The sequence below is a fragment of the Periplaneta americana genome, chromosome 12, assembly GCF_040183065.1.
Source record: "Periplaneta americana isolate PAMFEO1 chromosome 12, P.americana_PAMFEO1_priV1, whole genome shotgun sequence".
Lineage (NCBI taxonomy): Eukaryota > Metazoa > Arthropoda > Insecta > Blattodea > Blattidae > Periplaneta > Periplaneta americana.
This window is the reverse complement of record NC_091128.1, coordinates 110,515,592-110,543,580: the sequence shown is the minus strand read 5'-3', so window position 1 is coordinate 110,543,580 and position 27,989 is coordinate 110,515,592. Positions and strand designations below refer to the sequence as shown.

The 27,989-nt window shown below is 35.7% G+C and overlaps 1 protein-coding gene across 1 annotated transcript in view; it reads right to left on the bottom strand.

Annotated features, from left to right (window-relative positions):
* The window catches only part of Wnt6 (Wnt oncogene analog 6), a 265,120-nt gene that overhangs the window by 8,142 nt on the left and 228,989 nt on the right, over positions 1-27,989 (bottom strand). The window contains exons 3-4 of the mRNA XM_069841940.1: positions 8,228-8,344; positions 7-212 (exon numbers count right to left, since the gene is read on the bottom strand). Coding sequence (XP_069698041.1) covers positions 7-212; positions 8,228-8,344 — 323 coding nt within the window. The remainder of the gene's footprint in view (positions 1-6; positions 213-8,227; positions 8,345-27,989) is intronic.

Below are 27,989 nucleotides of genomic sequence, written 5' to 3'. Positions count from 1 at the left end.
ACTTACCAGGCGGCCGGCGTCATTGTTGTGTAGTTTGACGAGCGTCTTTATGTCGCTACGGCGCCGGTATGGCGCGTCCATGAAGGCCTTGGACTTTCGGTATCCGAAATTCACGTTGTCGCCGCAGCCGCCCCACACCCAGTCGCCGTCCGCCGCCGCCGCGCCGCCCAGAGCGCTGTGATCGGGGGCGAAAGGACCCAGACGACTCCTGCCTGCAATACACAAATAAACAATCACTAAGATATCACTCAGTAAGAAATTGTACCAAGTGTTCTGTGACTAGGGATAAGGGGGAAGTGTCGACACACACGCAAAGAGCCGGTTTCTTTTATTGTTATATAGTCAACTGTCCGAAGACAGGTTTGAACCTTGTGACACTAATAAGGCATCTCTCGCGAGGCAACTAAGCCAGTAGAAAATGTGGTATTGTGGCCAGATCTTTCCCTATGCATTGCATATATCGCTGACTACTACGCGTTCAATACTACATGACTAGAGCTGGGGACGGAGCGAGTAGAACTGTTGAGTTACTCGGTTCTATCGGTTTATGTGCTTGGCAGCGGAGCACCGAAGTTACTCGGTTAACCGTAGTTTTTACCGGTCAGTTCAAACATTCAAACAGAGTTCGTGTGTTTTACTTCATTCTAACAGACAACAACGTAGGTATTGTTGTATTTAAATATTTTCTGCTGCAGGACAAATTATTTCCTTATCCCCAAGGCGGGCTGAAAGGCCTCTAGTATTGAAGAGGAGTTCATCCTATTATATGACCTGTCAAGTGGACCTAATAAACATTGACAGTCTGAACATATTACTATACATACATACTAATAATAATAATAATAATAATAATAATAATAATAATAATAATAATATATTATAATATAATAATATTATTACTATTATTATTATCATCATCATATTAGAGTGTTTGATTAATATTAAAATATGTTAAAAAAAAGAAGTGCATTATATTTTTCTTCTATTTGTGTTTATTGGATTTGTGTTACCTCATCAGTCATAATTTTAATTGTATTTATTTCTACGAATTACTTTAATTTATCAATAATATTACTCTTCACCAAAGAGAACATGGTTGTATTGAAAGCTAGTAATTTTATAAAATAAATAAACATTATGTTCTTCAGTTTAAGATTCTACGTTTTATTGATTATTTTATCCACTTTTCGTAATTGTAAAGAATTCTGTGTGTTATTTTTAAGTGTTTTAGGCAGCGCTTCATGGAGCCCGTTTCTTTCTATCTTCTTTTTTACTTAGCTGCAGCGTTTAAAGTTTACCTCACATGTTAATTTATTAGCTGTAGTATTATAAATTATTCTATGCTCGACCATGCCGAAATGTAGTAATTATACACCTGGTAGCAGACCTTTAATGCATGTCATTAAAGTACACCTACTCATTAAAGGTCAGGTCTTTCAGCCAATGACGACTCAGGTTACAACTGTTCAGCCAGTGGCAGGTCAGCTTTGTACCGTTATAAAACCGCAAGTATCGATTATTCTTGGATATGCAATCGAAAGAGAATTAACGAAAAGTCACGAAGGCTGGAAATCCAATACTGTCGCAGAAGGTTATGTTCTGTTACTATAATAATTAGCGTTAATTGTAAATAATATTCAAATAAATTCAATTTGTCATCTCGTTTTTCAATGTCTAATTTAATTTCAATGTTATCTCTGTAGGTTCTTATGGCCTAGCAAGGTCAATGTGGACATCTGTTCCTCGGAAAAAATCAATACTTTCGCGTCTGCGCACATCTCACAACATACGGAACATTGCTCAATGTCAAATACAAATAAAATTAATAATATCAAGTTAGAAATATTGTCGAGCATAAAAAGTCGTATGAAACTCGCCTATAATGGTAATTAAGAAGCTCGTATGAAAATTATGAAACTCGCTTGCGCTCGTTTCATAAATATCCATACTCACTTCTTAATTACCTTCATTATAGGCTCGTTGCATAATGTACTATTATCAATTTTATTTCGTATGTCATATATAACAACACTGAAAGTTAAATAGGCCTTTCATACAAAATAACTCCGCAAATAATTGTAATCACGCAAATGAAATTTGCAACCGCCATTTTGCAATGAAGAGAAGCACTTTTTTCTCGTCAATTAGCAAAGCGAAAGCGTTTTACTACAACGCTTTTAAAACACGCTTGGTTTCACTTTCAAAGTACGTTCTAAAATCGACTTAATATATCTAAATTTTAAATCTGCCGCCACAAATTTGTACTCGGTACTGTACTCGGTTCAACCGAGTAATGACGTCACAGTAACTGCTCCGAACCGAACCGCTCCGTCCCCAGCCCTATACATGACCGCTGAGCGCTGATGTCGCCACTGTCGTTATATACATCGTAGGCGATAATGGAGCACGGGGCAGTGAGGGAATCAGAGCATTCGTGGAGGGGGATGACGTAGCTACTCTGCTAGTTCATGGAATCAATACAAGTCAATTTACAAAGGAAGTGTAATAGCAACATATTACACTAATCAGACTTCAGATGTATACACTTGTTCTTTCTCTAACACATATAAAGTGAGATGCACTGCCTGATAATATATGTACAGCCTAAGACACAAAAAAATGATCATTCTTCTGGGGCGTAAAATTTGTTTCAGTCCACTTCGGGCAGCGCCTGGTTCACACGACTAGGAAAAGGATGTTTATTTTGCAACCAATTTACTCTTTGAATATATTTTCGTTATAGTTTATTCATAACACTTGACCTCTAAACAGACAGAGAAAGCAACAGACAAACAAAACAAAGGAAAACCAGAGCCGAGTCGTGCATAAGAAATTCTTTCACGTGTAAATCTGAACTCTCACAGAATCTATTGAAGTCTTCCAAAGGCGAAATAGTGTATGAAAGCCGATCACTTTTTTTTTTAAATCTAAAATTGTATACATATCAGCCAGAATATATATTAATAGTAAACATGAAATTTATTTACACAAGCCTTCATTGCACTTTCGGTCCAGGGTAAATACTCGCCTTATTAAAGAGTCACTAGGACTGAGTTTTCACAAAAAAAAATGGCCAAAATATCATATTTCGGGTATTTTTGCAAGAAAATATTTCTTGGGAACTTAAAAAGCTGGCAGTAAGCAGTTTTTTTTTTTTTTTTTTTTTTTTTTTTTTTTTTGCCTCTACGTCTTCTTTGAGTTTCAGGAGCGATTTTTATATAGGCATCTTGTATTGTATTTCTTTTCACAAATTTGCCTTTTTCTTGTAACCACATTTTTTTATTTTCAAAATGTTCCATGTGTATGCAGTTTTCACCAAACTCAATGAAAATATTCGTACGTGTACACGCATATATTATCTCACATCTAGCATCGAGATATTTGAGATATCTTGAATATTGGGAGCTAAAAAAAATATTATGTAAATAAAAGATATGAATAAATAAATGTCTGATATTCAAAAACTTGTTGTGCCCAAACTAAACCATATATCAAAGATTTCTCAACGTTAAAATATTGCCCGTGAATCAGGGTCCGTATGAAAAATATGAATTTGTATTTACGCATGGAACATTTTGATTACATCACAAATTTTCATAATTAAAATTAAATTAAGTTCGAAACTAGCAGACCGAATAAGATCAAAATTCACACACACCTTGTTCTTAATGCATCTAACAAACAGTTAAAAATGAAATTAATCGGATTAAAATTGTAAACATTTCAAAAATCAGTTCTAGTGTTCCTGAATATGGACTGTATAGAAGAATAAAGACGTAGGGGAGAGTCGGGTAGTATCGGACAGTGCGTTTCTTTCATCTGCCACCATATGTAGTACCTGAATGACATGGTTACGTTTCTCTATGCGACATCACAGAAACGTAACCATGTCAATCAGGTACTATCATCGTGTGGTAGATGAAAGAAACTCACTGTCCGATATTACCCGATGTCCGATACTACGAAAAGACGTTTGACATAGTGGATTGGAATAAACTAATGGACATTCTCAAGAAAACAGGTGTGGATTGGAAAGAGAAGAGGCTGCTCAGTAATCTTTATGTGAAACAACGAGTCATCAAAGTTAGGATAGGAGAATAAATGTCTGAAGGAAGTGAAATAGGGGGAGGAGTACGACAAGGATACCTTTTACCACCTACCCTGTTCAACATCTACTTAGAGGATTTTGTGAAGAACTGTTTTCAGAACATGGGAGGGGTGATAGTAGGAGGAAGAAGAATACAGTGTGTAAGATTTGCTGATGATATGGCGTTGTTAGCGGAAGAGGAAATGATACTAAGGGATATGCTACTGGAGCTAAATGACAGCTGTGAGCAGTATGGGATGAAGATAAATGCAAACATGATGAAGAGCATTGTCATAGGAAGAAAAATAAAGATAAACTTGCAATTTCTAAATGAGGCAGTAGAACAAGTGAACAGCTTCAAATACTTGCAGTGTACGCTAAGCAGTAATATGAGCTGCTGCCTGGAAGAGAAAAGGAGGAAAGCCATAGTAAAGGGAGTTTTTAATAGAAAAAAAAGGAGCATCTCCTGCGGACCTCTAGAAAAGAACTAAGGAAAAGACTAATGAAGTGTTTCGTGTGGAGTGTGGCATTTTATTGAGCAGAAACATGGACATTACGACGAAGTGAAGAGAAGCGAATAGAAGCATTTGAAATGTAGATTTGGAGAAGGATGGAGAGTGTGAAATGCACAGACAAAATAGGAAATTAAACTGTACTAGGAAAAACAGGTGAAGAAATAATAATGCTGAAAATGACCAGGAAGAGAAAAAGGAATTGACTGGGTCACTGGCTAAGAAGGAACTGCCTACTTAAGGATGCACTGGAAGAAATGGTGAATGGAAGAAGAGTTCGGGTCAGAAAAAGATATTAGATGATAGACGACATTAAGATACATGGACCATATGCGGAGACTAAGAGGAAGGCAGAAAATAGGAGTGGAGACCTAGCCTTGGGCAGAACGTATGTATGTATGTATGTATGTATGTATGTATGTATGTATGTATGTATGTATGTATGTATGTATGTATGTATGTATGTATGTGTGTATGTATGTATGTATGTATGTATGTATGTATGTATGTATGTATGTATGTATGTACTCGTATGTATGTATGGTGAATATTACTAGCACTGCGGTACTCACTTCTCATTGGATACGCTAGCAGACGTCTGTTTCGCGCGTCGCAGCGTTCATGGTAGTATTGTTTAAGAAAACGAAGAATAACGGTGTAAGAGGATCACAAGAGAACATGGGGAATACAAGGAGAAAATAAAGGAGAACAAGGGGAAGACAAGGAGAACAATGGCAACTCAAAGAGAAATATGGGAATATAAAGAGAACAGGATAATATACAAGAATAACAAGGAGAACAAGGGAGCGATTTTTGCAGTACGTCAATTCCCACGTACCTAGTGAGGAGAAAGACGTAGTTCTACGTCAAAGGTTTTTTGAGAAAGTAAGTTTCGATTATTGTAAGCAAACCTTCATTAAATCAATTAGGGTCTATAGAATTTTCTAATGCAGGCGAAAATTAAGTATTTAACTCAATTATCTTTGTAGTCACCATTGTGCTTAAGGCACTATCACAATGTTCTGATACCTCGAAACCTGGCTCCTATTGTGATAAGTACGTGCACTCGAATGTTTTCAAAGCATTACTGCGGAATTGACTCCTTAGAGAATTTTCTGTACGGGTAAAAATGAGTGAAAATCTCTACATGAAACATTAAACACCTATCTTCTCTGACAAAGATATCAAGTCATGCCATGTTACTGTTAATGTTGCTGTTGCTGACGTCCTTCACATAACAATCGGCTGAGCTTGGTTTAGTTGCACTCCCGTCCCCTCCAAACTGCTTAAAACAAAGCGCTCTGTTTACCCGTCCCCTCCACTTAACCCACATGCCATCATTCCACGTCTTCTGCGAGAAATATTAAGAAACCTCCACTGTTTTTAATAATAGGGTTTGTGTTATTTATTTTATACATAAACATTATTTCAACACAAAAATTTAAATACGTAATTAATCATTTGATTTCTTAATGTGTCCACTTATTAGGTAATCACTTTAAGATAATCAGAGAGTTTATTAAATAAATATCTGGAAAAAGTAAAATGTACAATAAAACATAATTGCACACTATGCTGGAACGCCGTTCTCAATCTCTTCACATTTTCCGGACTACGAACGGTTCTAGGGCGACCTAGGAGGCTTCTTATCGGCGGATGATACAGTATATTTCTCCTAAATGCATAAACCCAATTCACGATGGCACGAGTTGGAACGTTCTCTTTTCTTCGGATATGAAAGTGACGCCTTTTTGTCGTTGTGTTTGTGTCGCCGAGTTATTGTTCTTAAAAATACTTATACGGCAAAAGCCCGATGTTCATATGGTACTAATTACTCGACATATAATTGTGTACAAGAATGTTATATTAGGCCTACGTAGCAGGAGGAAATGCTGCTAACTTTAAATCGTCTGTTTCCGCAGGATCTTTTATTATCCATGAAAGTGAAGAACAGTTGAATAGTCGATAGTTGATATCAACAGACGATGCCACTGCTCTCACATAATCCGGAATACTCTAAAATGTATTTAAAAATATAACATAATTCTTTGAATGTCTTTAAAAGGCTCTTTTGCATTTCAAATGTAATAGTTACTTTTTTTCAAGTTTAAAAAAATTGTAATACAATGTTTTAATGCTTCTTTAAAGCATTATTTCTCTTTAAATTAAATTGTATATTTTATTTAGGGTGGATACCGACTGCGCGCGAAAGGGTCATTTTTTGTCCAATTGCGCGCGAGCGAATGAATTGTAAACAGGTCAACTGCGCGCGAGCTACTGAAGTACGAGTATAAACAGGCCAACTGCGCGCGAGCGGATGTAGACTACCACAAATACGTCAAATACTTGCGACTCTTTTTCATGTAAGTAACAGAATGCATGTAAGGCATTACACAGGGGTTTCGGACTCAAATTTAACATTGCACATCCACATATATACAACTTTCCTGATGCTATCATTCAAACGCAGACAAGCACTTACATCCAAATAAATGACACAGGTACTTTCAAATCTAAATCTGTCTGCGAAAAACGTAGGCAGTACATAGAGGAATGAATTTTAAAATACAGGCAAAGAATTATCTCACAACTGTATTTCGTAGAAAGTGTTTGTTATTATTACAAGAAAACCAAATAATTTAATAATTTAACTTCTTGACAAATACCCTATACTGTCGGCCTGGTTAGCGCAGTCGGTATAGCGCTGGCCTTCTGTGCTCGAGGTTGCGGGTTCGATCCCGGCCTAGGTCGATGGCATTTAAGTGTACTTAAAATGCGAAAGGCTCATGTCAGTAGATTTAATGGCATGTAAAAGAACTCCTGCGGGACAAAATTCCAGCACATCGGCGACGCTGATATAACTTCGACTGTTGCGAGCATCTTTAAATAAACCATGACTTTTTTTTTCTCTCTATACTAATTTCGGCAGGCATATGACACTGCATTTTAACCATACCTATGAATGGCAAATAAGACTTTCTATGAATGCTAGCCTAAGACTCCAAAAAATGGGAAGGAAAATGCAGGAATAATCGCCGCGCGCAGTTGACCTATACCTGACCGCCGTGCGCAATCGGACGCTTTAAAACAGATCGGGATCATCCGTTTATTTATTTAGCTTTGTTCTGAGAACTAACACCCCTACAATTAACCTAACGCCCACAAATCCCTTAGAACCTTCACCGCCCCAGCTTGCAGTCGTCGGAATGTGGGTCCATTTCTTCGTTTCTCTAAGGTACTCTGTATTCGATAATGAAGTTCTTCTTTTTCAATTTTGAGATTCCATTTTGACACACTTAGAATATTTTTTTTTACCTTCAATAATAATTAATTTTAGGCTACTTACAGTTTATATTCACACTGCAAGGCCTTACCCCCATAAAAATCATAAGACTGCATTCACTTCACTGTTGGACCAACAATGCAAACACATCGCCATTTGAAACTGTCAGCATTTTACATCGAATATTTCATTCTTTAATGCAGTAGGTAAATTTAAATTCCTATCCTGTAATATTTCATTTTGTAATGCATAACAGGAAACTACCTTCTGAACCTGATAACATGCTAATTAGTATCAGAAGTGTAAATCCATTACTAACAGAATGTCGCATGTGCTAGTGCTTACCTTTAGTGGTCTTGTCACAGCTGCACTCCATGAGGTCGCCCATCGTGCAGGCTCTAGTCACGGCAAACGTCACGCCCGCCGCCGTGATAGCGTTCACGAAGCCAGTCTCACGCGTGTCTGGAACATGAGACAAATGTTTCATTATTAATCCAATGTCCAGTGTAAAATATGTAATTCATTTAGTCGTAAGTACTGAACATGTATTAAATCAACACAATAGCTCAGGGGCATATACTACGCACAAATAAAGATAGATTTTATATACCGTAATTTCACACAACTATGGTCCTAAGCCACAACTATGGTCCAAACACACGCGCTCACGAAAACAGTGATATTTCAGTTCCTAGTGACAGTTAGGGATTATTTAAATACTAAAGCATAGAGCATAGATATAGTAATATTGTGAGGGTTATGAAACGCATCCTGCCTGCCATGTTTTGTCGCTAGTCGCTAGTCAAGTGGAGTTAGGTTTTGCATGTTACCTAGTCCACTGGAAACATTCTCTGCCATCAGTTACAACAACAAGAATTTCTGTGTTCTTGATGGTCTATATCACAGGTAATTTAGTATTTACATACATTTAATGAATATTTTTACAGTTGCATATATATTTTCATATTTATTGGAAGAATAATAAAAAATGGTACTTGGAGTTCAACTATGGTCCTATCATTTTTGTGGACCATAGTTTTGTTCCGACTTCTGGTTTCGGTTCTTACATTACAGAATGTTTTTTATAGCTTCTGATGGTGCCACTTAATAAAATTTTCGTAGAAAGTTGGCAGGAAGGTCCTATAAGCCATAAGATGACAGAAGTATGGATCTTTGTATAAAAGATATCACCAACAAGGTACTGACGCAGCGGGAAGCCGCAGAAAAGTACAAAATACCTCGTAGTTCTATAATACCTAAATCGAGAGCACTGCATGAAAATAAACTAAACTCACCTGATCGACAATGGTTCTTCTTGTCTTCAGAAAAAAAAAGCATTCTATATCCGTGTCCAATCTTGGATTTCTGATAACGTTATTCTACTTCAGGTGTAATGTGAAAATGTACCTGGATAGCCAAGACCGCAAAGTACCAGCATTCACTAAGAATCTACCTGGAAGACGTTGGGCAAAATGCTTTTCAGAACGTCACAAGAATGAATTATCACAGGTTTTGCAGTCTCCAAATGCGACCGATCTGATGCAACCACTAAACAGAACTTGTTTCCGAAATTGAAATACCATTGGCGGCAAATACTTGACGAGTGAAAAGGGACACCAGATGGAAGAAGCATGCCAACAGATTCCAAAAATGTATTTCCTCCATTGTTAAATAAGCTCTGGAATAAAATTACTGTATTCCGATATCGCAAGCAAATTTGCAGTTGGATTCAGGAAAGTTGCAATCTATTCTCTTTGTGCAGTTGAAGTTCTAGGAAGTGTGCCATCATGTTCTGATCCTAACGTAAGAAACCCAGAAGGAAGTGCTGTTTCAGACACATTCATAAAATATATAAAAATGACAACGAATCAAGCAATAGAACAAGGAACATCATAAAGAGGAGAAAGAAGAAACTTGATGTTGAGTCAGGTAAAAGTAATTCAGCAGCAGATATTGAAACTTTTGCATTACCATCTACCTCCAAAATTGCAATTTGCTCAAACAGACACAAAGGTTATTGCAAGGGGAAGGCAGTAGAGAGTTCTACCGTGAAAGATGAAGATGGATATTCCTTGGCATCAAATCTTCATTGAACTTGTCAGACATTGAAGAGACACTCGAAGATACTTCAAACCATCCTTAAAAGATATTAAACGATCTATCAGTAAGCCAAAGTAGCGAAGTACGAAAAGGAAGCTTTTCCATGTGCCTGAATTTGAAGGTCTATGGAGTTAAACAAAAAATTAACCAACTGATTATGTATCTGTTTGAGAATGTTTGATTTTGATTAAGAATGGTTGTCTTAATTTTTTTTTTTTTGGTTTTATATTGATTTCATTATTTGATACAAATTGTATTTTTCTTAAAGAAACAGCGGTTATGTTAAAATTAATAAATAAATAATTTTTCTCACTGTCTTCTGCAAAATCTGTATTTTAGATTAAAATTATTGAGTGCTGTATGACACAGTTGCAAAACATCCTCTCAACTGTAGTCCATGAGCGATTTATATTAGGATATATTCAATGGACTATAGTTGTGACTTCATAACACAACTATAGTCCACAGTTTATGAAAAGATGTTCCATATACCAACTACATTTCGAATAACAAAAGTGTTTGATATTAATTCCTGACCTTTCTAAAGTTGATATCAACAAAATAAATTCTTCTAATAGTTTTATTTTGTAAATTACATTGAGAAATCTAAAAAGTGATGAGATATTGGACCATAGTTGTGTGAAATTACGGTATCAGAGATGTTGAAACCTTTATCTTTACCAAAATCTCAAATCACATTTTTGGCAACATCGTAATAATCTGTCCTTAACGAGGGAGTTGGTTACTTTTTATTTATTTATTCTGGTGTAGTTAAGGTCATCAGGCCTTCTCTTCCACAGCACCAGAAATACAAATACAATAATAGAAATAAAAAGATAAAGTCACACTATAAACAAATAAAGCCACACAAAAATATACACAGGTTGCAGTCACACAAACTTTAGATGAGTGATTAAGTATCGTAATTAATTATATCCTAACTAATTAACTTGTACACAAGAAACTTGCAATTTTAATCTAGAGTAAAAAAACACAAATTAACACTTCTAGCATTACCTAAAAAGCATTAAATAAGACAACATTTTTCAATTTAATTTTGAATTCTGATAAAGTCCGGCAGTCTCTGACGTCATTTGGTAACGAATTCCAGAGGCGAGGTATTTCTACAGTGTAGGAGGATGAGTATATAGACGTTCTATGATGAGGGACAGAAAGAAGTGCTTGATGTCGGTTTCGAAGAGTTGTAAGAAACTGAAAGCGCGATAGCAGATAGTTCGGAGTAGAAGTATGCTCCCAACAATAATTAAGCCTCCCTCTTTATTTTGCAACATATATATGAAGTGAAGAATGGATAGAACGCAGAAAAACTGTCTCCGGCACCGGGAATCGAACCCGGGTTTTCAGCTCTACGTGCTGACGCTTTATCCACTAAGCCACACCGGATTCGAGTTCAGATGCGGGATTGAATCGTTCTCAGTTTAAGTTCTACCTACTTTGTTCCCCTTTGGTGACCTACCCTCATGTACTAAGTCACAGAATATGTGACAGTGGCCCGATGTTCAACAATATGTACAGAAGAGGTTCACAGATTCCGAGTGACTAAGTGGCCGGGGTCCGACGGAACAAGACACTGTCTTGAATCACATACATACGCTTATCATATTACTATGATGTACCATATGGTAATGCAGAATTCCTGCACGGAAATATATGTACTTCGGTACATCATAGTAATATACGTGAAGGCCTACTCGTTTTCTTCCAATAGGCACTATACGTACTTACTATCACGATACAAAACATTCTTATTTCCCTCAATTATAATTGAGAAGTTTTTGGCTGAAATCATTCATTGCTTCCATCACATTGTTGCTCTCAAATTTATTTCAAAGTAGTTCGAAGAAGCCACATCTGGTGAATATAGTGAGTGGCACAACACTTTTACATAAGTTGCAAATGCTCTGTTGAAGAATGACTCCTTTGTTTCAGCATCCATATTTCGTGCATAGTCATATATTTTCCCAAAATCATTGTTTTATTTATTTGAAAATGCTTAATAATCTCAAGGCAACACTTCACTCTTTCCCACATCTAATCAGCGTTCAAAGCTTCAGGGATTCACAGATGATTATGTAGCTGCAGAAATAAAACATTCTATCAATAATAGAAAAGATTACATAAAATACAGTGAATACTGCAGATCACGAAGTATATTGTCACATCGAGAATCTACTCAGAGGTATTTATTTCAGTTTATATAGCTATAGATTAATTAATTTATTACATGTTAATACTGCAATGACAATATCCGAAATTACTGAATTAAGAATTAATTTTTTCGTCCTAAAGTTCATTTTTATACTGAGATTTAAAAAAATCTATACGTACGCGCATGGAATTTTCGTAATCAAAATCAAAACAACATTTGGGCGTTAAATCTCATATTACGGTTTAACTGCAAATGCACAATTTTTTTTTTAATATCGGTATATATTTAGTCGATGCAAAAATTCGCATCATTATTTTGCAATGACAAAAGTTTTTGAGATGAATAGAAGAAAGAAATTAATCACTAATATATGCTCCTACATTATAGATTTTCGATTCCGCGTCTGAATAAATAATTTAAATTTGTGTGACTACATACCGTATTCGTAAGGTTTTACCACAGTCACGAAGCTTGAGTTGAGTATATATATATATATATATATATATATATATATACATACATACACTAGACTGTGGTTTCACTTTATAGTTCCATTTCAACTACACCAAAAAGAATGAATGAATGGATGACTCTGCTGTTTTAGAGTTAAAGAAATCATCAAGCCAACCTTGTAAAGCATTTTCGTTATCAGAGAGTTCCCTTGAAAATTGTTGGATAGAGAACAGAAAAGGTGATGGAAATCTGAAGGCGCAAGATCGGGAGAATATGGGGGATGTGGAATCACCTCCCAACCAAGCTCCTGGATAGCTGATTTGGTCATGTTGCGGAGTACGAGGGTACATTATCGTGTTGCAGCAGCACTTGATGCAAACTTCCCGGTCGTTTTTCTTCAATTGCGACCGCAAGACGTCTGAGTTGTTAGCAATAAATGTTAGCAGTTACAGTACATGACGCATATCATCTTCTGTTGATGGATATACATTCTCCATGTATATGGCACAAATGTTTCGAGCCGCCTCCGCTGTCTTTGCTCCTCTATTAAACTCAAACAGAAGAATATGTCGAAAGTGTTCACGAATAAATTTTATATATGTTTACTTTAGTTGACGGCCAGCAAAAGCCACCTTCGGTGACTAGTAAAGTGATAGGTATTATTTCAATTACGTCTAATGCTAGAGAAGAAAAGCTCTTCAGAATCATTATACGATTATATTTTTACTAAATTATAAATAGGAGAGTGTTCACAGAGCGTTTATGAGAGAAGTAAGAAATATATTTGTTATTTTATGAGTGATTTTAAGAAACGGTGGAAGTTGTGCGGAACGAAAAAAAAAAGTTTCTGGTGAAATATTCGGACTGAAGTGATGGTTCCTCAATAAAAACTTTAATGGCATTAAAAATATAATTTGTTTCATCTAGATTCAGATTCTGGACTACTGTGCTTCGGTTAAATTGTGTCTAACGTTTAGTGTGTTTACGAAACTGCAGGAAGAGGCTTTCCTCCTTTTATGAACTCAATGATTTCAATTGCAGGAAGAGAAAAATATGCTGTCTACATAAAATACAATCAGTATTCAATTTGACAGATTTCGCTGTCACTTCGATTACTCGATTAGGCCTAACATGTATGGAAAATCGAAATGAGATTTGTTCAATAATAACAATTAGGGCTCGAAAGTTGATGAAATATCATCTTTCTTCTGAGACAGCACAGACAATGCAGAATGCAATACAAACTCGTTTCACTACAACACGAACTAATATAGCCTTTTTACTTTGCATTTATTTTTGCATTTTCTGGTCTTTCATTGCCTACTGGTAATTTTTTAAAGAAATGTTCTACTTTTTGTTGCATTTTTGCTCTTTTATGCTCATGAATTAACTTTTTCACGGTGTAGTCGTAGTCTATATTCGAGAACCTACTGCAGATTGCTTACGCAATTGAATATTCTTTATGGTTGCATTGGCCTTGACTTTTGATCATGTGTTTTACGTGTTTCCCTTCAATTCAACGCAACAGAGCAAATACTGCAGCCTCAGTGCCCGCAGTCAGCAGCCTGTATCACACAAGTGAAGACGTAAAAATTCCGAAAGTAAAACAAAGCAGATAAAGTTTTTTTGCGACAGTTAGTGACTGAGTTTGATGACAATGTATTTTTCACAGATGGAAATATATATTGTATTCGCCAAACTTAGATGGCTCCAGCTTAGAGAAAAGAAGTCAAAGAAGTCATATCAACATGCTCTCGATGTTAATGTTATGCAGTTGGCCGCGTCCGATAACTGAATTGCTTTATAACAGCGTTGCCAAACATAGACGGCCTCAGTCCGAGTAGAGAGGTCAGCTTATCTTGCCGCAAGAGATTACTACTAACTATTCTGTTAAAAAAAACGTACTTGCCTCAGCCCAGCGGTTGGACTAATTCAGAGTCATAATGTGACAACGCTGCATAATTGACAGGCACGCACAGTATAATTTATTATGTTTTGGGTAAGGCACGAGTCAGTAGAGTGGTGTGAGTGAGGTCGTCTAAGCTTAGCGAGAACAATACTATTATTTTGTTGGTACTTTACTATTAAAATCATGGTCTTTTTTAAATTATAACGTCATATTTTCATACATTTAAGGTCAATTTATAGGTCATTTTTCTATGATTTTAGGTCATCAACTTCCGAGCTTTAATAATAAAAAAAAACATATCTTGAAACTGATTTTCACTTATGTTCTGTGGTTTTCTTTCAGATCGTGCAGTACTTCCAAAATAGGAATACAAGCACTACCGCAACGTTGAAAGTTCTTCAATTTTGTTTCTCTATTTCACATGTAACAATGGCAACCCATTTAAGTACTTGGTTTCCTTTCAGAAAACGATCTATGAAATGTACGTCCACATTAATTGCAATGTTAATTACTCCGCGGATGTTAATTATTGAAGATCCTTCTTCTGTAGCAACATTCTCACAATCTGTTTAAGAGATATCGTCCACATAACGACGGAAGCATGCAGGTAATTATTTTGTTGTTAACTACATGTCGCTTGCAGTAAAAACTTTACATTGTGAACTAGGGGCGGGTCTTTGTGTGAATGGACGACTGATCAACTTCTTCTTGCGTTGCTAGGAAGCCAAAGTAATTCTCCCGACATGTCCACATTCCTGATTTCTAATGGTCTTAATAAATATATATAAATCTTGCCCGTGGTCTAGTGGTTAGCCGATCTGCGTTTCCCCTTGGTGATCCGGGTTCGATTTCCGTTTGTGTCATGGTGAAAATTGTGATGGCAAAAAGTTGGTGCAAAGGACACTTTCTTCAGATTCTCCTGTTTCCTCGCACCATAATCAGCATCCCATAGACACTCATGTTTGAAGAACCAAACATAATATCCTCTATTAAAACAGAAAGGCTTAGATGGTTGGGCCATGGTGAGCGGATGTTAAACTCTAGGTTAAGTGAAAATGTAGTGTTTTGAATTATTAAACTATATAAATTAGAAATGTAAACGGAATTTAAGCGCTGAAGTAATAAGTTAGCAGCTTTTACTTGTTCTACACATTTCCTAAACTGGAATATAAAATTCAATTTTATTATTAACAGTAATATACCTCTTTTTGCTTTCCAGGCGAGCATTGTATGAATACCCAGGTGGAGCAAGACGAAGAGGAAGACCCAGGCTTAGGTGGTTGCAAGATGTGGAGAATGATTTAAGGAAGATTGTAGTTAGGAGCTGGAGGAGACTGGCAGAGGGCAGAACAGAATGAAAGAGAATCGGACCCTCAATGGGCTGTAGCGTCAGTTAATGAATGAATGAATGAATGAATGAATGAATGAATGAATGAATGAATGAATGAATGAATGGAAACTCTTCAGTCACCCTTCGATTTGCGAGCTCCCGAACCTGGCTTCCAGAAGAAATAAAAAAGGGTTAAAAAGATGAACCATTTATGCCTATAAATCGGGTTTAATAGAAATGATCACAATAAGTTATAAAACTACTAAAAGATATGCTACTGGAGCTAAATTACAGCTGTGAGCAGTATGTGATGAAGATAAATGCAAATAAGACGAAGAGCACGGTGATAGGAGGAAAAATACAGAAGATAAATTTGCGAATTCTAAATGAGGCAGTAGAACAAGTGGACAGCTTCAAATACTTGGGGTGTACTATAAGCAGTAACATGAGCTGCTGCCAGGAAGTCAGAAGGAGGATAAGAATAGCCAAGGAAGCTTTTAATAGAAAAAGGAGCATCTTCTGCGGACCTCTGAAAAAAGAACTAAGGAAGAGACTAGTTAAGTGCTTTGTATGGAGTGTGGCATTGTATGGAGCCGAAAGATGGACATTACGACGAAGTGAAGAGAAGCGAATAGAAGCATTTGAAATGTTGATATGGAGAAGAATAGAACGTGTGAAGTGGACAGACAGAATAAGAAACGAAGCTGTGTTGGAAAGAGTGGGTAAAGAAAGAATGATGCTGAAACTGATCAGGAAGAGGAAAAGGAATTGGTTGGGTCACTGGCTAAGAAGAAACTGCCTACTGAAGGATGCACTGGAAGGAATGGTGAACGGAAGAAGAGTTCGGGGTAGAAGAAGATATAAGTTCATAGACGACATTAAGATATATGGATCATATGAGGAAACGAAGAGAAAGGCAGAAAATAGGAAAGATTGGAGAATGGTGGGTTTGGAGTGAAAGACTGCTCTTGGCAGAACATTAAATGACCGAATGAATTATTGAAATTGTTAAATACAGAAGAAAGAAAGGTTTGGATATATTAACCGAATGGCAAAGACCTGACTTACATAGGTTTTTACTGAATTATCGACCTTAAGGAACCAGAAGCACTGGCAGACCTAAGGGGGGATATACACATTTAAGTTATTTTAAATATTGAAAAATAGGTGAAATTCAGTATTTATTTTGAAATTTTATACTACTTTTGCAATTGAAGAGCTAACACAAATGTGCTAAGTGCCAAAAGCAATTTTCTGAGATATTGATGAACAATACACTGGGAAATGCATGTTGAGATACCGGTACCTAAAACACCGTCTTTTGGCGCACGAATGAGGCATTTAAAGTTGCTCTACTACAAAGAAAATTTAGTATGACATTCTGATATAGATGTTTCTCCCTTAGACTGAATAAAATGAATGGCACTTAGCACATTTAGAATGTTAGGTCTCCAATTATATATTATTTTCAGATTTAACTATTGCCGTTAAGTGTTATTAGAATACAATATGGTGCCCGTAACTTTTGTTTATTCAAATGGTTTCCCTGATAACTTGAACGATTTTTAATATAGCCTATTACAGTGAAAATTTACATACAAATGTATTTTATGTTTATGAAGAAACCTACCTAGAGCTAATGTTTTAACACTTATAGTTTATTTTGACCTAATAAAATTAAAAAAAAAATTGACTTTAAAATATAAATTAAAATAAAATAAATTTATAGTAAAGATATTATGAAGATTCTAGGTCATGTTGTTCTTATGACATTCAGGAGTAAATAAAAAATAATGACTCTTCATGGACTGTCGTGACACTGATGTGGTAGCTTACGTCTATTTTTGGCTTTTCACCCTTCAAACTTTTCCACTTTTCCTCCAATGGAACGGCCAAAATTCGAGTGAGACATGTGGCCAAGAGGCTTTGAGCTCACATAAATACATTCTGTCAGCCCAGGACGCGTTTTAGCGTACCTTTTAAATAATTATAATGTTTCTCCTTCAATTCTTCCACTGACAATGAAAATGATAATGATGCTAGGGTGTTCTGCGGTTCAAAAACTGGCAGCTGAACATCAGAAACCATTAACAATTTTTTTTACATAAATAAGTGTAAAGATCACTATGAACAAAAATTAATTTTAATATTTCCGTCAATTTTTTACAGAGCCAAGGTTTCACTGGCAATTTTTATATCTTTCGAATGGTAATTCAAGAAATATTAGCAATATGATAAAAGGACTGAAATTGTACGAAACATGTGAAATGTACAGGTATAATGAGACACTGATATTATATTTTATGTGTATTGTTTATTGTTAGTAAAATGACGTGTACAAAAATACAATCTTAAATTCTTCTCTGAAGGAGTAAAAACTCGTGCTCTGGGAGTTATCTAAACACATACTTAACACAAACAAAGATAATTATTTAACACAAAGTAGGTCAATAAAAATTATAGGAATAAATTGACTTTAAAAATACAATTTCAATTTTAACAATTTAACTCATATAAATACGTAAACATATTAAATAAGTATATATTCTTTAAAAATTAAATTTCAAGCTCTATTTTGAAATTTCTGAAAATAAATTTTCCAACTTTGGATATTTTTCAATTATTTTATTATATAACCTTGGACCAAAGTAGATACCATAGCTAAGAGCTGTGCTTGTGAAACACTTTGGTTCCTCAAGTCGTATAAAATCGCATCTTTTAGTTCCATATTTATGATGATACAATTTGAATTTATTGCGATTTTTATGTATGAAGTTTAATAAGGCAATATAATAAATTTGTTTAATTTTCAAAACTTTAAAATCAGTGAATAAAAGCTCGGATGAGTAATCAAGGATATATTTTAATTATTCTTTTCTGAATAAGTATTAGTGGAGTAAGATTAGAATTACAAACATTTCCCCATCCTAAAATTCCACACTGGAGAATGGGTTGAAATAAAGCTAAATAAATGAGACGTACAATATTAACTGGTAAATATGACCGAAGTATAACAAAGATATAAATTGTTTTACGTAATCTATTGCGTAAATATATTATATGTTTATTCCATCGTAAGTGTTGGTCGATTATAATGCCTAAATACTTAACTTCTGAGGATTCGATTAATATGGGACATTCACAATTTTGAGAAGAACAATCAGAATGATGAATTTTGAGCCTAAAAGAAGATTGAGGAGATTGAAGACTACTGGACCTCAGTGAAAACAGAACAACAGTTGTTTTGGATGTGTTTAAGGAAAGAGCGTTTGAATCAAACCACTCTTTAATTACCTGTAATCCATTATTCTCATTAATATAAGTGCCTTTCCAAGATTTTTCACCAAAAAGAATTACGGTGGAATATGTTACTGTGATGCAAGTAGTGGGTAAAGTTGCCTAATTCCGTGATACTCCTAATCCCGTGATACTTTTTCTTAAATTGAATGTCAGTCAAAGCTTTGCCGTTCGACAATAGCGCCAGACATCTTTCTCGAAATAGTGCATCTTTCGCCTACTTTTGAGACATCGGTGAAATTCCTAACAAGATACGCAATCCCGTGACATTCAGTGAAAAAGAAACCTATCACGGAATTAGGGGTATCACGGAATTAGGTAATTTTACCCTACATACCACTGATACAAGTAACAAATGCTGCAATAGAAATGAAGCGAATACTTAGGCCTAAGTGTGTGTTATACCTACGTAAGCTATGTTACGCAGATGATTTTGTTAATCAGGAAGGTCTAAATCTATCGGAAAGAAGCAGCATCATAATTGATTCAGCTGAGACTGCCTCTCGTCAAGGTTGAAATATGTATTTTTACCTTCACCGTGACTCTTAAACGTGAACAAACAGAATTCCTTGTTGAACTTCGCATGCTGAGTGTTGACGATATATGAATGTATACAGACTTATCCCCTGGAGTTACCACGATGACTCAATAAAACCTACAAACAGTTTCATTGAAAACACGACCTTTATTTACTATTAAACAAACCAAGTCATGCCATAACCCATTTCTTTCTTTTTGCGCTCAAAACACTTCCTACAACTGCGATTAAGTGTTCGCCGAAGTAACTTACTTGTGGAACGACCAAAACAGAACAATATCATTGGTATTCTTTATTCTAATTGCTTATTTTACTGTGCTGTTATCTACCGTCGATAGAATTGGTGTTAGGGCGATTGCATTTTTGCTACATTAGTCCAAAAATTCGATACGGAATTGCTTCACTTTCGTCCTACAATTAGAGAAAATCTCGGACAAAACAGAGCGAGATAATCAGCCCATTCGGGATTGGAACCAACGCCCGAAAGCAGCTTCTTAGCAAGAGTCTCGCTCAGTACCTAGGTTCAGTCGGTGACTTCGGTATTGTTTGAATTTTGTAAACGAAGTAAGGGATACTGTAGTTTAAGGGGACTTGCACGTGAACGCATGGAAAAAACACAAATTTGGTAACATTTAAATTGCGAATAGACTACACAAAACGATGCAGCCATAATCTTATGTAATTTTATGCAGTTTTAATAGATCATTTAGGAATATTTTTAAGTGTGAGACATATAATGTCCTGGAAATTTTGTATACAGTACTCGTATTTTCTAACCTATATTCAGTTTGTTCCGATTTTAGGTAAAATTTTCAGAAAATATTTCCCTTTCACCATTTCTGTGAAAAAGATCATAAGTTATTCCTGAAATTTTCCATTGAAGGATTTCACTACATTAGGAAATAATAATAATAATAATAATAATAATAATAATAATAATAATAATAATAATAATAATAATAATAATAATATCACCAAATAAATAAATAAATTAATTAATTAATTAAACTAATATTACTAGTTCAACGTATTCTTGGCCAAAGTAGGAGGAAGAAGAATCAGATTTACTGATGATATGGCGTTGATAGCAAAAGAGAACACGATACTAAGGTATTTGCTACTCGAGCTAAATGACAGCTTTGAGCAGTATTGGATGAAGATAAATGCAAATAAAACTAAGACCATGGTTGTCAGAAGAAAAATAAAGAAGGTAAACATGCGAATTTTAAATTAGGTTGTAGAACAAGTGAGCAGCTTCAACTACTTGGAGTGTACTATAAACAGTAACATTAACTGCTGACAGGAAGTCAAAAAGAGGATAGCAATTGCAAATGAAGCTTTTAATAGAAAAAGGAGCATCCTCTAAGGATCTCTGGAAAAATAACTAAGGAAGAGTCTAGTTAAGTGCTTTGTGTGGAGTGTGGCATTGTATAAGACAGAAACATGGACATTACGACGAAGTGAAGAGAAGCGACTAGAAGATTTGAAATGCGAATATGGAGAAGAATGGAGTGAATGAAATGAATAGACAGAATAAAAAATGAAGCTTTGTAAGAAAGAGTGGCTGAAGAAAAAATGATGCTGAAACTGATCAGAAAGAGAAAAAAGAAGTAGCTGGGTCACTGACTGAAAAGCAACTGCCTACTGAAGGATGCAATGGAAGGAATGGTGAACGGGATAAGATTTCGGGGCAAAAGAAGATAGACGACATTAAAATATATGGATCACATGCGGAGACTAAGAGGACGGTAGAAAATAGGAAAGATTGGAGAATGTTGGGTTTGCACTGAAAGACCTACCCTTGGGCAGAAAACTATTAATAATGAATGAATTAATTAATTAATTAAGCGACAGAGTAGAATTGTAACTCTTTTACTTCCCTTCTAAACTACAGAGCATATTGAAAGTCGATCTTCTTATTAATGAAACGTGACTCTGTATTTAATGCTTTTTTCAAACTACGGAATATATTACTGATGAATTGTAACTCTTTATTTAATGTCCCTTTCAGATTATAGAGTTTACTGATTATAGAGTATGCCTGCTGATGAACTGTTAGCTCTTTACTAGATGTCCCTTTTAAATTACACAGTATTATATCCAAGGGCGATGTAATGATGAATTGTAACTCTTTACTTAACACTGCTTTAAATAACAGAATGTATTGAAGGCCAATGTATGCCTGCTGATGAACTGATAACTCTTTACTTAACACTCCTTTTAAATTACAGAATGTATTGAAGGCCAATGCATGCCTGTTGATGAACTGCTGACTCTTTATTAGAAGCCCCTTTTAAATTACCCAGCATATTCAAAGCCGATGTAATGATGAATTGTAACTCATTATTTAACACTCCTTTTAAATTACAGAATGTATTGAAGGCCAATGTATGCCTGTTGATGAACTGCTGACTCTTTATTAGAAGCCCCTTTTAAATTACACAGCATATTCAAAGCCGATGTAATGATGAATTGTAACTCTTTACTTAACACTCCTTTTAAATTACAGAATGTATTGAAGGCCAATGTATGCCTGTTGATGAACTGCTGACTCTTTATTAGAAGCCCCTTTTAAATTACACAGCATATTCAAAGCCGATGTAATGATGAATTGTAACTCATTATTTAACACTCCTTTTAAATTACAGAATGTATTGAAGGCCAATGTATGCCTGTTGATGAACTGCTGACTCTTTATTAGAAGCCCCTTTTAAATTACACAGCATATTCAAAGCCGATGTAATGATGAATTGTAACTCATTATTTAACACTCCTTTTAAATTACAGAATGTATTGAAGGCCAATGTATGCCTGTTGATGAACTGCTGACTCTTTATTAGAAGTCCCTTTTAAATTACAGAGCATATTCAAAGTCGATGTAACTCTTGAATTTTTTATTTAACGCTCTTTTTAAACTACAGAATATAATTCAGAAACATGTCTTGATGGATTGTGATTCCTTATTTAATACCTCTTTTAAATTACAGGGTACATTCAAAGCCGATGTATTGATGGATTGTAACTCTTTATTTAATGCCTCTCTTAAACTACAAAGTAGGCTTTACAGTATTCCTTTGATGAATTGAAACTCTTCATTTAATGTCCTTTTAAGTCACTTAAAGCGCGACTACATTCATAGCGGATGTACTAATAAATTGTAACTCTCTACTTAACAGTCTTTTCAAATTACAAAGTATATTCAGAAACGCTGTGTTCAAGAGCTGTAACTAATTAACCTCCCTTTAAAAGCACAGAAAGTACTCAGAGCCGATTTATTGATAAATTGCAACTCTTTACTTAACATCCATTTTAAACTACAAGTACATTCAGAACCGATGCATCAATAAATTGTAATTGTAGTTGTAGTTTTTTTACATGACGTTCCTTTTAAACTACAGAATTTATTCAGAAAACATGGTGAGATGATATGTCAATAAAGTAATATTTGTGGTTTCAATAGCAAATATGCTTTTAAACAAAAAAATAACAAATAATTTTCTGGGATTGAACCATCATCAATTTGTTGATTAGCACCCCCAGAAAGAGTACATTTTCGTGCTCAAAGGGCATTCCACAAAATTTTAAGACTTTTTATTAATCAACACAATAAAAAGTAAAAGGAGGAAAATAAAAACACAGATATCAAAATAACTGAAATTGCTTTATATTTTTCCCCTAAATAATATATTTTATTGATATTTTATAATAAGGAGCATTATCAAATTGAATGTTATCTTATTATAAACTTTTGGACCAGAGTTGCTACTGTGATTATATGCTACAGTTGTGATATATTTAGGTTTTGTGAAGCATATGTTGTCTGATCTTTTAGTTTTATATTTATGTGAATACAAATTAAATATATTTCGATTTTTATGTACGAAATTCAATAAGACATTGTTATAAATTTAATGGCTATCAAATACTTTATATTCAGAATACAATAGTTATTAAGACATATATTATTATTCTTTTCTTTAGTAGTATTCGATGAAAGAGTAATAATATTTATAAATATAAAAATAATATTTAGTAGTATTATTGGCATGAGGGAGTACTAAAAGCACAACCCCATCCTATAAAATCTTATTATAATATAACTTGTACTAATTCGAGATAAATCATTCAAAATTTGAATAGACAAGTAATTTTGTAGGATAATTAAATATATTTCTGCTTTCCAAGTTCTTCTACTCGAGGACGAAATATCAGTTAACTGTCCAATTGTGTGAATATAATAAGAATGTAGTTATTAAAAACAACAATGCAGTTAAACTAAATTCCATGTATTGTGGGTCCCTATCATTACGGCATGGCGCGTCCTCAGGTTGCGGATCGAGGAGACGGCCTCCAGATATGGAAGGTAGTTGTGAATATATTGAATAAGCAGTCGCGGACAGACGATGAGGGATGGTCCTCCAGCTTGGGGGTTGGGCGAAGGGCTAACAACCAATAAATAGAAATATATAAGAATAATCATACAACATCTACGAAGTGTCAATATCAAGCATCACCGTAAAAAAACAGCTTGTTACGAAAACTTCAAATAAGCCTCGGAATGGGACTGATTCTCTGGCACGACCACAGCAGAGGAATAAGGTGTTGACCGGTTGTTCTTTATGGTTGTGAAACTGGACTCTCACTTTGAGAGAGGAACATAGGTTAAGGGTGTTTTAGAATAAGGTGCTTAGGAAAGTATTTGGGGCTAAGAAGGATGAAGTTACAGGAGAATGGAGAAAGTTACACAACACAGAACAGCACGCATTGTATTCTTCACCAGACATAATTAGGAACATTAAATCCAGACGTTTGAGATGGGCAGGGCATGTAGCACGTATGGGCGAATCCAGAAATGCATATAGTGTGTTAGTTGGGAGGCCGGAAGGAAAAAGACCTTTGGGGAAGCCGAGACGTAGATGGGAGGATAATATTAAAATGGATTTGAGGGAGGTGGGATATGATGATAGAGACTGGATTGGTCTTGCTCAGGATATGGATCTATGGCGGGCTTATGTGAGGGCAGCAATGAACCTCCGGGTTCCTTAAAAGCCAGTAAGTTAAACTAAATTACCATTTTTGTAGATACGAGGTATCACTCCTTAGCCATCGATAAGCTGGTTACATCTAAAGTTGGGTTTCTACAAGACCTATATAGTTACATACTTATTGCTGACAATATTCTATTAAATGATGAAGGATGGGTGGAGCAGAGAAAAATTCTCTCCAGTTCCGATACCGGACTGAATCCTCTCAGTTTAAGTTCCACCCCTCAGTTTCCTTTTAGTGGCCAACTCTTATGCACTGTGTCACATATGTGTGACAGTAGCACAATGTCCAACACACTATGTGCAGAGGTGCACTCATTACGAGTGACTAAGTGGCCGGGATCCGACAGAATGAGCGCTGTCTTGAATCATTAAGTACTTATTTACGCAATTTATATTATTGTGATGTACCGAAATACATATGATATTTCCGTGCAGGAATTCTGCATTAGTAGCCTATATGATGAAGAATGGACGGAGCGGAGAAAAATTCTCTCCAGCACCGGGACTCGAACCCGGGTTTTCAGCTCTACGTGTTGACGCTTTATCCACTACGCCAGACCGGATTCCAGTTCCAATGCCGGATTGAATCCTCTCAGTTTAAGTTCCACCTCTTAGTTTCCCTTTAGTGACCAACCCTCATGCACTGTGTCACAGATGTGTGACAATGGCACAATGTCCAACACACTATGTGCAGAGGTGCACTCATTACGAGTGACTACGTGGCCGGGATCCGACAGAATGAACGCCGTCTTGAATCACTAAGTGATTATTTATGCATATCATATTACTGTGATGTACCGAAGTACATATGATATATCCGTGCAGGAATTCTGCGTTATCATATGATGAAGAATGGGTGGAGCGGAGAAAAATTCTCTCCGGCACCGAGACTCGAACCCGGGTTTTCAGTTCTACGTGCTGACGCTTTATCCACTAAGCCACACCGAATTCCAGTTCCGATGCTGGATTGAATCCTCTCAGTTTCCCTTTAGTGGCCAACCCTCATACACTGTGCCACAGATATCCATCACACTATGTGCAGAGGTGCACTCATTACGAGTGACTAAGTGGCCGGGATCCGACGGAATGAGCACCGTCTTGAATCACTAAGTGATTATTTACGCATATCATATTATTGCAATGTACCGAAGTACATATGACATTTCCGTGCAGGAATTCTGCGTTAATATATGATGAAGAATGGGTGGACCGGAGAAAAATTCTCTCCGGCACCGGGACTCAAAACCGAGTTTTCAGCTCTACGTGCTGACGCTTTATCCACTAAGCCACACCGGATTTCAGTTCCGAAGCCGGATTGAATCCTCTCAGTTTAAGTTCCAATTCTCAGTTTCTCTTTAGTGACCAACCCTCACACACTGTGTCACAGATGTGTGACAATGGCACAATGTCCAACACACTATGTGCAGAGGTGCACTCATTACGAGTTACTGAGTGGCCGGGATCCGACGGAATGAGCGCCGTCTTGAATCACTAAGTGATTATTTACGCATATCATATTATTGTGATGTACCGAAGTACATATGATATTTCCGTGCAGGAATTCTGCGTTATCATAGGCCTATATGAATTAAACTTGGTAAAATATTAACAATATTATATCATATATTAGATCAGTTCTACGACTTTACAAAGCAACGTCTTGAGACTTTTCATCTTGTCAAGAGACCTTATCCTTCAAGGTTTTAGTTTTAACTGCAACTTCGCTTCACTCTAAGTTTGTTTTATGCTCTGTTCAACCGAACGTCCTTTGATTCATTACACAAACAGGATTTGCAAACTAAATCCTGATTGCACTTCCTCAATGCTTATATCAACAAAGAAATTTTCTTCAACGCTTTATAACTATTCATCTCTTTCAATAATACTAAAATTCTGCATAATCATCGCCTTATGCACAGATTAAAATAATTACCTATACAAGAGCATAATCCCAGTTGTAGCTCAGTCAGATTACGACTTCACATATACAGAGGGCAGAAGTTTGATGTATAGTTCAGGCATGCACTGCCGGGACAACTCTAGCCTTCAAACGAGGTGCGATAGTGACGTAGAATATCTTGTATGCGTGTGTCTGCATGATAATCTAAGATTCTACGTCACTGTTTCACCTCGACTGAAGGCTAGATCTCCCCGACTGGGGTACCTGGTGTAGATCATGTGGGACTTGTAGCAGAAAGTACTGTTTTAGATCTTTGGTTTAAATTGTCCTTCCCGTTCCAACTGTTCCAACTGTAGAATCATTAACTCTTTAATCATTCTCGATTCAGTAGTAAGCATAGTAAAGACTAAATCACGGAAGCCGATTATTATTATTTTGATGTTGAGTCTGAACGCCATTATTAGTCTTTGGTGATCTCACGTTAACCTCAAAGACAAAATTAATATTCATTAACAAGAGAAGATATACCGTACAGTAAGTTCATAGTAATAGACACTACAGTATTAGTCAATGGAGGATATAACAGTAGTTTCTATTCATTTGTTCAGAGCAGAATTATAATATTCACGGAATGTTGTCAGTTATACCACCAACAATGTCACCTTGGTTCAGACCTATCTTCTCCCGTTCTCCTTCATGCTGCCCGTTCATTGAGCTCTATTTTGCAACAGGTTCTTTGGTATGTCTGCAACTTAAAAATCTCTCATCGTAAACTTGAAAATGTTCACATAGTTTATTTTTTTGTTTGTTCTTTTTTTCTCCTTTACCCACTTGTTTGTGCGTTTCCTTGGTTACAAATCGTGGGCCCCAAGGCAGATAATTAACTGAAACTATCCGCAAGAAAAGACGATAGTACTCCTGATTGTATTTCCTACATATTCTTCTCCAACTGAAGTTTACTCTTAAAGATATTAGTACTGAAATCAAGAAAAAAAAAAAATCGTGAGAATCGCATTCTCCCGTAAGATGTAGGCTAGGCCTATATGCAAACATCAAACATTAGGACTAATTTTTTTTGCGACAAAAATGTTATTGTATTGTTTCTGTAACATTTTTACTTTGCGGTAAACCAGCAACGATAACAAAAGTACAATACACATAGGCCTACTTGTGATTTTAACATATCTAACCGTCTTTGGAACATAGCATTCATACTGGCACCTCTATCCGTTCTATAGGCCTATATACTGTATATTGCCGTAATTCTAAATAATAATAATAATAATAATAATAATAATAATAATAATAATAATAATAATGGTGGCTTTATTTAACCTGGCAGAGTTAAGGCCGTAAGGCCTT